The 14,949-nt window shown below is 32.2% G+C and overlaps 1 protein-coding gene across 3 annotated transcripts; it reads left to right on the plus strand.

The window, feature by feature from the left end:
• Window positions 1–9,574: 9,574 nt before the first annotated feature.
• On the plus strand, window positions 9,575–13,242 carry LOC111397254. Of its 3 annotated transcripts, XM_023024086.1 has the most exons (4): window positions 9,575–9,831; window positions 10,917–12,224; window positions 12,341–12,432; window positions 12,659–13,242. In XM_023024086.1, exon 4 carries the CDS (start codon window positions 12,665–12,667, stop codon window positions 13,022–13,024), a length of 360 nt encoding a protein of 119 aa, XP_022879854.1. In that variant the 5' UTR covers window positions 9,575–9,831; window positions 10,917–12,224; window positions 12,341–12,432; window positions 12,659–12,664; the 3' UTR covers window positions 13,025–13,242. The 3 variants fall into 3 exon arrangements, with proteins under 3 accessions (XP_022879854.1, XP_022879853.1, XP_022879852.1); XM_023024085.1 differs by having other exon boundaries at window positions 10,917–12,432; XM_023024084.1 differs by lacking the exons at window positions 10,917–12,224; window positions 12,341–12,432 and having other exon boundaries at window positions 9,648–9,831.
• Window positions 13,243–14,949: the final 1,707 nt, after the last annotated feature.

Below are 14,949 nucleotides of genomic sequence, written 5' to 3' on the forward strand. Positions count from 1 at the left end.
AAATAAATAGCTTATATCATTCCTTTTAACAACATTGACATTTTGAGATTGATATTTAACCTTCAAAAGTTATATTCTTAGTTTCCAAACTATGAACATTGTGTGATTGAATCTCTAGGTAGTGAAATCGTTAGAGAGTAAAATTTTTATGTCTAAAAGACTATAATGCTCTTGTTTAGATTAACAATAAAATAAGCTTCACATGAAAAAAGTACGCCAAAAAAATGGAAATGTAAAAAAAAAAAAAAAAAAAAAAAAAAAAAAAAAAAAAAAAAAAAAAAAAAAAAAAAAAAAAAATGATATTCTTCCTCCCTAATCCCACCCCCGACAATCCACACAAGCCTATCCCCAAATTTTAAAGAAACGAATGACCAAGATCCACCCCACTTGGATCTCCAGAGTCACTATCTTTTCTCCGTAACCCATCTCAAGCAAAGTATTAACCCGATTTCACTAAAATTATGATTGGTCAATTTCATTTTTTGCCACCGTGGTACCACATTCAGTGCACTAGTAGGTTAGAGTGAGAAAATCATTGTTGATTTTTGGAGATATAGTGGCAGGTATAAACTTTCACTTTCCCAATTTACCATTCCATTAAATGGTTCCTCTACCGTGTTTATGTTGGTTTGCATTTGGCATCTACTAATATTATCGAAAATATTGTTAAAATACTTTTCCAAGAATATTTTATTGAAAACGGCTATATAGACTGCAAGTGGAACGTAGTCACTTTAGGTGTGTGTTGACCATGTACTCTCTCTTCGTGTAATGTCGTATGCATGATAGAGGGATCTCGATTATGGAACCTCTATCCATTTCAAAAGTCCATCAAGCAAAGACTAGCATGACAGTTATACTGACAGTGGCAAGAGCTGCTTCTTTGTTCAAAGCTTCTTCAACTTGACGGGGAAAACTTTCTTGCATAGCTTAGGTGGAAGGCGAATATGGCCTCCTTCCGAGGGAGCCTAACTCAAATGGATTGAGTAATGGGAAAGGGGGGGCATACATTGACTAAAAACTTATCGACATCAGAAAGTGACAACGTGCTATTTGTTTACATCCATTAGTTTGTAAGGAATTCAATGTAGATTTCGAACAACTATTTACCAAAAACATAGGTCTTTGTAAAGTCGTAAGCCCTATAGGGATGATGCCTACCTAGTGCTGGAAGGTCCAAGACCCCTAGCCTAGTGACCAAAAACTTGCATGCAGAGCAAGATTTTTTCCAAAAAAAAAAAATGTGAGTAGAAAAAAGATAGAAGCAAAATAAGCCTCATTTTTAGGGAAAGTTAATGCTTGTTGGATATTTTGATTTGATACTGCTTTGACCACTTTATTACTGATCTACTGAGGAACAACGAGAGGTTAGATCTCATAGAGTTCAATTTGAAGAATTCATGGGTCGACAAGTGGGTGAGACAGAACGGCCAGCACTACTAAGTGAAAACTGATTTTGAATAATGGGGGTGTTTTGGTCCAAATGGGTTTCAACACATTCTATCAAAATTAAAGTATCTGACAATACTTCTATGCACGCCTTAATTTTTTAACAATTATTTTACTATTGTGTAATGAGAAACCTCATTAAAGTCTCATTTTAACGAGATTCAAAACAGAGAGAAGCATATGTCTTGTGGGTAGGCCTAGGAATTTTAAACGAAATCGAACCACATGAATCGAAATCGAAGGTTCTAATTTGGTTCCAAAAAATATAAATTTGGAACCGATAACCGATTGTGTCAATATGGTTCTTGGTTCCTAAATTAGAATCGTGGGTACCGAATAGAATCGAGTTTTTATATAATTTTTTATTTTAACAATTTAAAGGTTAGATAAAAAAAAGTATAAAACCTAAAAACTCTAATTTGTTTAGTAACTTTTCTAAAAATCTAGACTATTACCCTAAGAAATCATGACTTGCTCCTATTTTTTGTCTCTCGCCTCATATTAGATTGTTGCATTTTTTAGGTTACTACATGTTACTTTTTGCAATGTAGGCTTTCTATGAATCAAAAAGTTCAAGATAGAGATGTAGTGTAAGTAGATGAATAAAGCGTTCATTCTTGCAATTAGAGCCTTTTATTTTCTTGCATTGTTTACAAATCTAATGGCGCATTTGATTGCAAATATGAAATTTGTATGGAAATAAAATAAATTCTAAGTAATTCAATTGTCTAGAACTTATTTGCATGAAAATTGTCAATTAAATTTTTTAATTGATTTAAATTTCAAACTAGAAAACAGGATACTTGTCATTTTTTATTGGTAGGTAGATGTGAGAGAGATAGAGAGTGAATTTCCTGAAAAATAAAATCCTACTCCTCCTAAAGAAAATATTTTTCTTGATTTTGAGGTAAATATGATCACGTAATTAAAAGTAGAAAAATATTTTTCATGGAAAAAATAGCAATCAAATAGGACAAAAGTAAAAATTTGGGTTAAAAAATCACATTTCTCATGAAAAATATTAGCAATCAAACATACCCTAAACGATGTTTCAATTTTTATTTACAGCGTGACAATTTAACTTGATATATTTATAGCTTGGATTGTGAAGTACCTTTATAGTTATCTCAAGTTCATGATTATCTTTTGAAATATAATTTTTTTTTCTCTTTTACTTAAACAAAACAAGTTCAATATGTGAATTACAATTTTTTGATATAATATAGTGCTTATTTGTTCCCCATTGTAATGAGAATTTGGGAATAGTAATTTTTTAGAGAATGCGTGGTTAAAATTTTGAGTTTACGTGCAATGTTATTTATTGCAGAATAAGTGGTTGATAAGAAGAGAGTGAAAAGTGAATTATATTTTTATTATGGCCAAACAGGGGCATAGTTATATATCTAGTTAGTATTTTTTTTTATTTTTTTTTAAAGTAGAAAAATTTAAGCATTATCTATAATTAAATTATAGTTTCTACCATGCCTCATTTATGTTTTAATTTTATCCTCTTTTGTGATTTTTAATCTCTACTATTTTGAGTCATGCAGCTAATTTTTTTTAATTTCAAGATTTCTTGGCTAATTTTCTCTCTTGTACAAATATTGTCGAGTAGTAGTATGCTAGGTATCCATATCGAAAGGGCCTATGTGAAAGTGTTTATTAAATATATCTAACTTCTATTAAAAAGGGAAGGAGATGGCACTGTTGATTAACAGTAAATGAATCCATGTTACTGTACAAAAACAGAATGACGTTGTTCTTTTTATTTTTTTTGTTTGGGTCTTCTTATTTCCACCATGCATCACTCCTCTTCACCTTCTCTTCACGCAACCGTCTAGCTTCCTCCATTTCTCAAAGCAACCTCCATGCTTATTTCCTTCATTTTCTACGACCGTACAACTTTTTTTTTCTATTCATTTCTTCTTCTCTCTTTTCTATTTCGTTTTCCTTTAATTTCGTCTTCTTGATGGTTGACATTCTAGAAGTTCTAACCATCTATTTTTGTTTTCTTTTACAGAGGCTTTCCATCATAGAACAATTGAAAGAATTATTGAATCAAGGGTTTTTGGTAAGTAAATATCGATTGTTGCTATGAATTGAATGTATGTTGGTTTGATTTTACTGTGTGGTTCTACGTAGATTTTTTTAGAGGGTATTACTCCCGAAAGATTAAGGATTTTATTTTGTTTTACAAGGCAAGCAAAAGATGAAATAGTTCTAACAGATCGCTTAGGTTGGAAAAAGGCCCACATCTTCAGCCATTCAAGTTGGTGAATTCTGATTTTGAATTTTTAATGATTTTGGTTTTTTTATTTTCATTTCTGTTGTTGAAAGGTATATAGTAGTTTTAGCTCATTGTTATCTCCTCAAAGTGGTTAGTCAAATAGGTGAAAAATATGATAAACTAAAAAAATAAATAACCAAATAGTTCGATCGTTTGAAGCTGAAGAAAACCATAGAGAAAAAAAACGAAAAAAAGAAGAAGAATAAACCAAAAAAAGGGGCAATTGAAATCACTTGCTGGAGACGCATGGGGGAAGCTTCTTTCTGCAAGATAGATTGTCAATTTTCACTTTGTTTCATTACTTACATCATTAAAACATTATAGTTGGTGTGGTGTAAACTTGTCATTTTTTGGGGTTATGTATTGTGACCTTAGGAGAATTTTTTTCTTGTTGATGGAAGGAGGAGAGGAATCACTTTTCAAAACAATTGATTTTGTTTTATACATATTTTTGGAGTCAGTACTTTTCAATGCTATATGTTTTTTGTGATTATATTTGTTTTAACTTTTGATCTCACTTTTGGTAAATTTTGTCGTCATTAAAAAAATAAATCTCTCCGCACTGTATGAAGAAATTTAGTTTCTTCGCACAGTTCTCTGTACAAGGAGATTTTTTATTTTTTTTATTCAGCATCATTATTTTATAAGTGCATTTGTTTTCTTTTCCTAGGTCCCCTTTTTTTTATCTACAATTATGTTTAGTTTATTTACATAGAATGCTTTAAAAATAATCATTAATAATGAATATTAAGCTAATAAAAAATGTACTAAAAAATTTATACAAATCAAATTTCTCAAAAAATTAGTAACAAAAAAGTAAACAAAATGCGTTTACCTATTTTTAATTTCGTTTGTTTTACTAAGTTAATATTTTAAATGAAAAAAAAATTGCAAGTGCTGTGTGGAGTCTCCGCACATTATGTGTTGAGTCTTCGCACAACTTGTGTAGAGACTTCGCACTGTACAGAGTTCGTACTTGTGCGGAAACTTCACACAAATTTGTGTAGAGACTCCACATTGTGCTGAGTCCGCACTTGTGCGGAAACTATTATTATTATTTTTTTTTTTTGCTGAATCATGCAACTAATATTTATTTACTTTGTTATTTTACTAATTAAAAATATGCATTAAATCTAATAAAAAATATAACTACAAGAATAAGTTTAACTTCAATATAATACCAACAAAAAAAAAAAAAACTCTTCCCCATTTGTAGAAATTCCGCACAAAAATGTGCGGCGTCTCCACACAATATATGAAGTCTCCCCATGCGCGGAGACTCCACACATTTGCAGAGTTGCTCCGCACACTTTTCTTTTTTATTGCTAGAAATCATGCAACCTAATATTATATAATAATTGAAACTTGTCTTCTGCAATTTTTTTAGTTTGTTATTTCATTAGCTTAAAAATATATATTAAAGTGAAAGATTACTATTGTGATATGATATAAAATTACAAAATTTAATTTTCTTTATTTTTTATACAGCAATTCAGAAATTCAATATCTCCCCACTCTCCGCACAGTGCGGAGCAACCCCGCCTTTGGTGCGGTTGCTTTGCATAGTGCAAAGCATGTGTTCACACAGTTTACGCGAAGACTGCGCACAATGCGGGGTCAGTGCAGATTTTGCGGAGTTGCACAATTTGTACGGTCGTGCAGCGACTTTTTTTAATTTAATCATGCAATTTAATATTTGTTTAGTTTGTTATTTTATTAGTTAAAAATATGCATTAAATCTAATAAAAAATATAATTACAAGAATAAGTTTAATTTCAATATAATACAAAAAACTTTCAAAGAAATAATAATTGCTAACAACAAAAGGATCTAAAAAAATGAAGAAGACAAAAATGAAAAAAGTAAAACCTGTGAAAAGGAGGAAAAAAAAAGAACGATGCCAAAAAATTTGGCATTATTGTTCAAATGAAAAATGCATTATTGATATACAAAAGACTTTTGCAGTCATCGGGTAAAAAGTATGGATTTATTGTGTGGTGTTAAATTTTTTTTAAATAATCATAATAAATCTTCTTATTACGCTAATAAAATTATAATACTTTTTTTTTTCTTTTTTTTTTTTTTTTACAAATAGCATAAAAAAATCATTTTTATTTTCAACTAAAAATCACATTTAAAAATTAGCAATTTTATAATCACCTTTTTTTTTAAATTCCCGAAAATACAATTATATAAAAAGGAACAATATTGAATTACAAAAATCAATATCTGCTAAATATGGTATTTAAAGACAATATGTGCAAATACAATATGCTGTAAATACGGTATGATATAAATACGGTATGCTGTAAATATGGTATGATGCAGATACTGTATGCTGTAAATGCGATATGCTACATATATGGTAAGTTGTAAATACGGTATGTTGCATATACGGTAACCTGTAAATACGGTATGCGTAAATATGGTTGCCTACCGTATTTGCAGCTTACCGTATTTGTATACAACTTACTGTATTTACAGCTTATCGTATATATTGTCTACTGTATTTGCAAGTAATTTACCTATTTGCAGCTTACCATGTATGATGCAAATACGATATACTGTAAATACGGTATGTTGTATATACGGTAAACTGTAAATACGATATGTTGCATATACGGTAATCTGTAAATACGGTATGCGTAAATACGGTTGCCTACCGTATTTGTAGCTTACCGCATTTGCATGCAATACTCTGTATTTGCGGCTTACCATATACGCTGTCTACCGTATTTGCAGCTTACCATATATACTGATTTTTGCACTTACAAATACTGAGAATGCAGAACACCATGCATTTATTTACCAAGCCGAATGTCAGAAAAAAATTTAGATTTTTATTTTTTTAACATAAGCATAAAATAAATATTAAAATATATGAAGCACAAAATATAAACTCATATGAATATACAAGTCAATTTATAAATTTGTGCTCAATCTTCAATTTTCCAATGTTGAATTACACAAAATTTAGAAATATAATTTTCACATTCAACTCAATCATATCAACACTATCAAAGAATACAGGCAAAATAGTTTGTATAACCTCGTATATTTCTTATTCAAGCATGAAATATACAAACATATTTTTTCTAAATAGTACAATACTGTTGCAATTGTAAAAATAATTTGTAATTATTTTCTTATATCATGGAAATATTTCTAGATATTGTTTCAAAAACTTTCTTAAAAACTAAAATTCATGCAGTAATAAAAATATGACAAATACAAAATTCGTACAACGTACGTGATATTGACTATTATTTAAAAATATTATGGGTAGAACCGAATCCTAATTGAAATCGACGATTCGGGTTTGAATTTGGTTCCAATAAATACAAGAACACAAATTGTTACATTTATGAAATACCTTGAAGTATAATGGGTAGTTTCATCTATTGAAATACGTGAAGAGACCCACTTGATTCTTAGTTCTACTTGTGATCCCTACCCGAAATAAGATTTTGCAATGAAAGATATTAAAAAAAGGATGATTCTATTTGTATATTCAAATTGTAAATTGTTGTTGATATTGCGTGATGTTTAAAAGATTTGGTCATTGATTTGAATAATTGTCATTCAAATTGTTGATCAGATTAACTAGCACGTCACACAATGTTAATATAGATGTCAACAAAAGTGTAAGTGTTCTAAAAGGCGTAATGCGTGAAGGCTAAGCTACGGACTAGGCGAGGCATAGGCATGAAAAAACGTAAATTGTTTTTCTTATTTTAATATTATTTTAATTTTTAATCAATCTAAAAATCGTTTAATAATTAAAAATACTACATGCCAAAATCTAAAACAAATTTATAGGAAATTTATACATTTTCCTAAAGTTTTCAACAAAAATATAACTTCCAAATTAAATATTAAATAGTAAATAAATAAGAATTTTTGAGAGATTTCTTTTGTTCAAGGCTTCAAATGACTATTTTTAATTTAGAACCGATGAAGTAAATAAATCAACATTTAAATTAGAACTTAGAAGAATTGTTATAAAAAAAAACATTTTAAAAAATTCAAAAAAAAAAAGAAGAAGATAATTATGCACTCTTAAGTGCATATTAGTAGTCAATGATTGCTGTTAACCGCAGGCTTAGCATTTTTGCTGCGCATTGGTGATGCCTAGGCGTCGTTAATGTGCGCCTTTTAAAACAATGGTTTAATATGATTGTTAAAAGTAGCATGACATTTTCGCCTCGTATTTCACATTGGTGATGTCTAGACACTATCAATGCACGCCTTTTAGATGTAAATACGATTGTTAAAAAAAAGGTCAACTATGCATGGCTAACGACGCCAACCCAATCGATTATCTAATGCCAACGGCTCCATATATTCTCGAGTTTCTAATAATTTCAACCCGCGGTTCCCCTTTTAACCCATTCCCACCATTCAAATAAATAAAGTTGGTCAATGGATCTCTCTCTTCAACTTTCACGTGGATAAATGGAATTAATTTCATCTTATTTGATGGTACTTAAAATCTAACTTTTAGTAAATTTTAATAGAAGTTGATAAAATGTATGGTTGAAAAGTTATGAACCCATAAAATATGTGGTTGAAATTAATTGTTGATTTTAATTTAGATTTGAATAGAAATTAAAATATACATTTTAATCATATTTTGAAGGTATCGGTCAAAAGTGGACATTCCTTCTCCTTCTCTGCCCGTCTGCCCATTTTATAACCTTTGCCCATTTTCAAGTTTCGATTCTCTTACTTTTCTTCTACAAATTTCTCTCTCGAGATTTATATCAATTTATTGACCGTTGCCACTTCCAATGGGCCTGTGTCTTTTTTGACTTGCTTCTCACACGATTCTTACACTGGAACGCACACCCACTTTGCAATGATAAAAAAAGGATTTTAATCTCGCAAAAGGTGGAGGTATATGAGCTTATTTTATGCACATTGGACCAATATGTACGAGCTGATTAAGATTGGAATGCTTGATGTGAAAAAAATTGCACTCTGTGGTTGCCATTTCAAGGATCAGCTGTGAAATGCGCGATATTCCTTGTGCACTCAAGGTATCATCCTTAAGTTTAGTGATCGAATATGCATTCAAAGGAGGGAGCAGCTTATATATAATTTCAGTACATAAGTTCCCACCTCGACTAACATAGTAAACATTTTAGGTGGAGTGAAAGAGGCAAAAATAGAAGCGAGAATGGGAATTTGAACAAACATATTGCAGTATGGTCCTATGGGAAGTGGATAATTTGGGTTATATTTTCCATGTTCACTAAGTATTCGAAACTTAAAGTAGATTATTGAATGTTCAATTAAGCTCCTCGTACAGATGAAATTTAGTAGATTATTGAATGTCAATTAAGCTCCTTGTATATATGAAATTTATACAAAGCATTATAGATGACACGTGACAACACAGTATAGGCTAATTTAATTGTATTTTTTGTTCAGCGACCAATGAAATTTTGCTAGCTGATAGTTTTTTTAAAAAGTTGTCAATTATTTATGTACATGTAATATGATTGTCGAATATTAATTTGGTCAAGGACAACTTCGTTAATTTGAACATATAACATGTAGCACAACTAATAGAGTTGGCTTATAGCTGTGGAATTCACAAGGCCATAAGTATATGATATTATCTAATATTTTACATTGTAATTGACCACACACTACAATGTGATTGTTTTAGAGAAAAAGTAACCATTTCTATTTAGAAAGGATCAACTTGCACAGAAATTGATCGACAAAAATATTAATTGTGGATTCATATGCTCTATTTATCAAATTTTAGGGATCGTATCTGAATTTTTTCTCAGAAAATCCGACAAAAAAACAAAATGAAAGTACTAGAAGTATTGGTTCTTGTCAGAACTCCCCAATTCGTAAAACTGAACTAAAAAACCTACTGATTAATGTATAGAGACCACGAAAATAAGAGCTTCCAATATCAAAACTGAAATGCAATGACAGGTATGGACGCCGATATGACGGAAATGGAGGCAAACGTATCGGTGGCGTTAAATGCCGACCAGACAGATGTTGTTCGAAATTTGCTGACAATGGCTAGGCAACTCATCGATCAAAACAAGCCGTCGCAGTCTCTTCAAGCTGTAATTTTTAGTTAATTCTTAAAGTTTTTGTTAATTATATAATTATGGTTTACGATTTATTATTTTCTATGGTCTATATGAACCTCTTCTTTTGAATCGTAATTGCGTCACGTTTATTGTCGTTCATCTTTGCATTTTAATTACGAGATCCTCTAGTAGTAACTCTTACTTCTCCCTGTTAACTGACCACGGAAAATGTGAATCAGTGTAAGCACTCTAGTTAATAAGTGAAATAAAAATAGATAATTTACAAAATACAATCAATCACTATGAAGGGAGAGATTTACAGTGTAGGGATAGATGATTTATGAGAGGATAGATGTATTGGGTTTATTGGGGGGATCGTTGATCATTGGAGAAAGGAGGTGTTAGAAAGAAAATGGAGATGACTTGTGTTGCATACGTGATGTTCTTGTGTACAAGAATGATCTGTAATTTCACAGGTGAACAAAGTAACTAACCATTCCTATTTTAAATGGGATTCGGACCCTAAATCGCATGGTTAAAGTGATTGGAATCAATACCCATAATTTAATGGGATATGTTTTGATATTGTGTGACATTACAAAAAACTATGTGGTATAGTAGAAACCAACTTGAGGTTGGATATGCAATTGACGGATGTGAACATTGTTCTCTAAGCTGAATGATTGACATTTCCTAAGATTTTGTGCAATTCAGGTGCTGAAGGGTGAGATTTACATTAAATAGAGTCTCCCTCAAAAGATGTAGTTGTGGTGGAATGTTCAATTGTAAATATCAGGTTCATTAAAGATACAGTAAAATTATGTTTACGCCAATATAGGAATGTAGAGGGTTAAATCCATCACATGATCTAACAAGACTAGTTGTATTCTTAGAATATGTTTGCAAAGCTTATATTATAACTTAAGCTGATTGAACACATTTTTTATTCACATATTTTATAGGATGCACAACTTACTACCTTATTATCAGAAATTTCCATAAGATCTACCAAGCAAGCACTTATTTTATAGGGAGGAAACTGGAGTTAATACGGCATGTAACAATATCAACTGCTTTTTACTGTGTAACTGTATCTTAATGAATGTAACTCTTACCAGTGCAAGTCTCAAGTCAACATTTTGGAGCATGCTGATAAATATAATGGAGCAACACAGATGTTACAGACGATATGCCGTATTTAAAAAGTTGAGTTATTTTTTAAATGAATGCTCCGCCGAGCTAAATTATAAGATTGCATAGTGGCTTCCTGATTTGCATTCTGTTATTTGGTAAAATAGACCATAAATACTGATGTGACACAGTATAGAGAGCTAAATAAAAATGGAAGAAGGAGGAGAGGGAAAAAGAGGAAAAGGTAGACAAGGGAGAAGAAGAAACAAAAATTTGAGGAAATTTTATTACTTTGCATTTAATATTCAATGGTCTATCTATTAATGGAATGGAATAAATCAATTATGAGAAAACCTCTTGATTGAAGTTTTAAATCTTTTCTTAAAAATAAATATCTAACTTTTGTTACTGTTCAAAATTGTATTAACTAGGATTCCCGCCACTCTTATTTCCCTAACCTCTTGATTTAAGTCCTAATTCTTTTCTTAAAAATAAATATCTAACCTTTTTTACTCTTCAATATTGTATCAATTAGGATCTTCGTCACTCTTATTGCCCTGGTAAATGATGTTGTACAGAAAGTGACTGGAACAAGAGGGATCCACCGAGAAGAATCACCTTCTTTTTTTAGGAGGAAATTTTTATCCAAACTTAGTCCATGAGATGTAAGAAATCCAAGTGAACTTTTTCATTTTGAAAAGTAAGGCCATAGGTGGGTATGACTTTACAGTGGAAAGGAACATTTTAAGAAATGATATTTTCTACCGCTTTATTTAGTCATAGTGACGATCAATTGAAGATGTCAGTCCGTTGAGCCAAATAATGTAATTTAGATGTTTGGAAAGGAACATTTTAAGAAGTGATATTTAGTGCTTTATTTAGTCACGGTGATTTAGTGCTTTATTTTGTCACGGTGATGATTAGTTGAAGATGTCAGTCCTTTCAGCCAAATAATGCAATTTAGATGTTTTTGAAATTAAAAAACTCAAATTCATAAATATAGCCTTTGTTTGAGCCCCATTTTTTGGAAACAAATTGCATTCTTAGATAGTGTTTTACATTATTTCAGCCTCATATTTTTTAATAAAATAATATTACACATAAATCCAAAAAAAATTCTTTATTTTTTAATCACATATTTCTCATCAATATACTATTCAAAAATGCATTTTCCCCCAAAAATGGGGCTCAAACAACGGCATAATTGATGTTTCGAGTTGACCACAAGGCATCCATCAAGGCCTATTTTTTGGGGATTGAGGATTAAGAACTGTGGTAGACTTACAAGTAAACAGGTATTCTAATATCCTCCCATTGTTAATTTTAACTTACTATTGTCATATTGTTCTGTTTTCACCTGTTTGCTCCATATTCTCTTCAACGTCAATCCTTCAAACGTGGAGTTATAAAGTCTCTGGCCACTTGAAGTGGGAACTGTATAGCCGTTTTCCCTACATGACTTGGAAAGGAAGCTAGCTTTGTTTGGTTTTGCCGGTCATCTTTGTATGGTTTTGGCTTTTGGATTATGTTTTTTTTTAATGTAATTCGGCATCTACCTGTTATTTATGTACGTAAGAAGTGCTTACAGGATGGCATTTTTAGAAACATTTGTTATTTATATTTGGAGATTAGGATTATGAAACTTGATGTAAAGAAGAAAGAGATCATTGGTAATTTCAACTTCTTGCATTATTCTTTAAGCATTTCCATTTATGATTTCCTGTAACAGGTAGTGATGGCAGTGAGATTTCAAGGCGGGGATGAAGCTGTTACTCAAGCTCTTAATCGTGCTCGAGATCTCTACAGAAACAAAGTTCAAGCTAGTGCTGCTGCTGATGAGCTGGCTTCGTTGTTTGCAGAATGTGCAATTGCAGAGGCCATGCCACCTGAATCTGAATCATCTCAGAACCATGTTTTTGCTGAATCCGTTGAACCGGATGTTTATGGAACTTCTATACTCGCCGAGACTGGCAGGAAGCAAATCATGCTTGATGCATTCTCAGATGGAAGCAGCTTCATCTGCTTACAATGTGGAGGTCTTGTTAGCAATCATCGCAAAGAGGAACATTATGCATTCTGGTGTTGCAAAATCTGACTTCTTGTAGTTTCTTGGATGTAAGCACTATTTTATCACCGTGAAATGCATACAATATTCGTATTGTAATTTGCTTGTGCATTTGATGGCCACTTTCGAGAATGTATCCCCCTTTTATTCGAGGAATATACTTTGTGTCTGGATAATGAGGTTTGTCAACCAATGAATAGATATCTTGTCTTCTGCAAATATTTAGTAATATCTTATTAAGTGTACCATCATAAGAGAATAATCAATGAAAGTATACTGATTAAATATTACTTTCGGTTCATCCGCTTTCCCATTTATGAACAAGTAGGTAATCATTTTGCTTTATGCTTACTTCGGAAGAGTTCCAACTTATTCTGGAATTCAGCAGGTATTGTGACTATTTCATTTTGAGTATATTTTGAGTAACAGCTGCTGTATTCAGTATTTTACCAAACAACAATGTTGCACGACATTGTGATGCGTGATAAAGTAAAGAAATGCAAAGAGCAAAACGAAAACGTGCTGCTGATTTTGCTCAACTAGGTACAACGTTGGATACAGTAATGAGTTATTCACGACAGCCCACCCAATCCTCTATGCACGGTTAAACAGGACAGGAGAACCGATGGACAAGATCCACCGACGAATAACCAGATGCGAAATTCCAAGGGCGAGAGACCATTGTACTTCATATTCATCTAACATAGCTACAATAAATAAGATGTAGGCTCGGAACATGCTTCTCTTTAGACAAAATAGCGATCCCATTTGGAACTTGGATGCTTCTAGTAAGCCATTTTTTATTATCTTTTACCTGCACTCGTTATCCTCTTCCCAGGGCCCTTTGTTGGAGCTCAAATAGGTCACAAGAGAGAATACACAGTAGAAAACCAAAAGCTAGTTTCTGTGCATAACATTCTGTTGGAGCTCATGATTGTTTCATCACTATGTCTAATCCATTCTAAAAGTCTTCAAGGTTTTTGCCGCTTCCATTTGAACTGTAAAAGCCATCGATGATGACTTCTCTTCCATCTCCACAATTTTCCAACATGTCCAACTTTTGCTAATTTCTTCATTGACAACGGACCAATAGGCACCATCTGCACTCGTGAAAGAACTTCTGGTTTACTAATAGGGACACGGTATAGCAGCACAGAGGAAATATATAGCTAGAAATAAACCATTCTATATCTAATGAAAATATATGATATGGTGATAATTGATAGCATATCTTCAGTTATTTGAACACCGTGTCATGTAATGAATCAAATAATCAATTTACGATCACCATGATCTTCCATGAAGATTGTATCACTCCTAACATAACATGGCACAGTCTAGGCCCACACTGAGACAGGCCACACTCAGTCATAACCGCGAGGTGTTTGTATAAGGGATGAACAGCGCAATAATAACCATTGTAGCTGACCAGCCCACTACGGTATAATAGCTGTCCATGATACAAAGGCAACGAGCTCGGCAGAGATTAGCTCAGCCTATTACACCTAAGAAGTTTGCGTGTCATAATTCATGTGACAAATCAAGGTCCCACAAATGTCGAGTAAGGTCTTGCCGGAGTTCAAAGGCCACAGCTGACCCAAAATGAGGGGTCAAGCTCAAGAATGCACGAGCTCTGAGAAGGCCTAGTCCATTATTAGGGGAGCCAAAGGCTGACCTGTATGGTATGAATTGAACAGGAAAGTTAAAGAACGTTTTGCAGGAAAGCAACAAAAAACAAAAGATAAAATCCAACTCCCTTAGGAACTATCCAACTGTGCCATTTCAAGTACAAGGTTACAAGCCAAACATTAGTCCGAGGATTTGTCCCTTCATTAACACCACTTACAGAGAGCAGTCGGTGATTGATAAGAGAGAGAGACCATGGGACGCTCCATCTCCCAATAGCTCACCCATAAATACAACTTTATTTAATCCCAAAAGAAGGAAGAGAGGTA

This window comes from Olea europaea, chromosome 7 (assembly GCF_002742605.1).
Source record: "Olea europaea var. sylvestris chromosome 7, O_europaea_v1, whole genome shotgun sequence".
NCBI lineage: Eukaryota > Viridiplantae > Streptophyta > Magnoliopsida > Lamiales > Oleaceae > Olea > Olea europaea.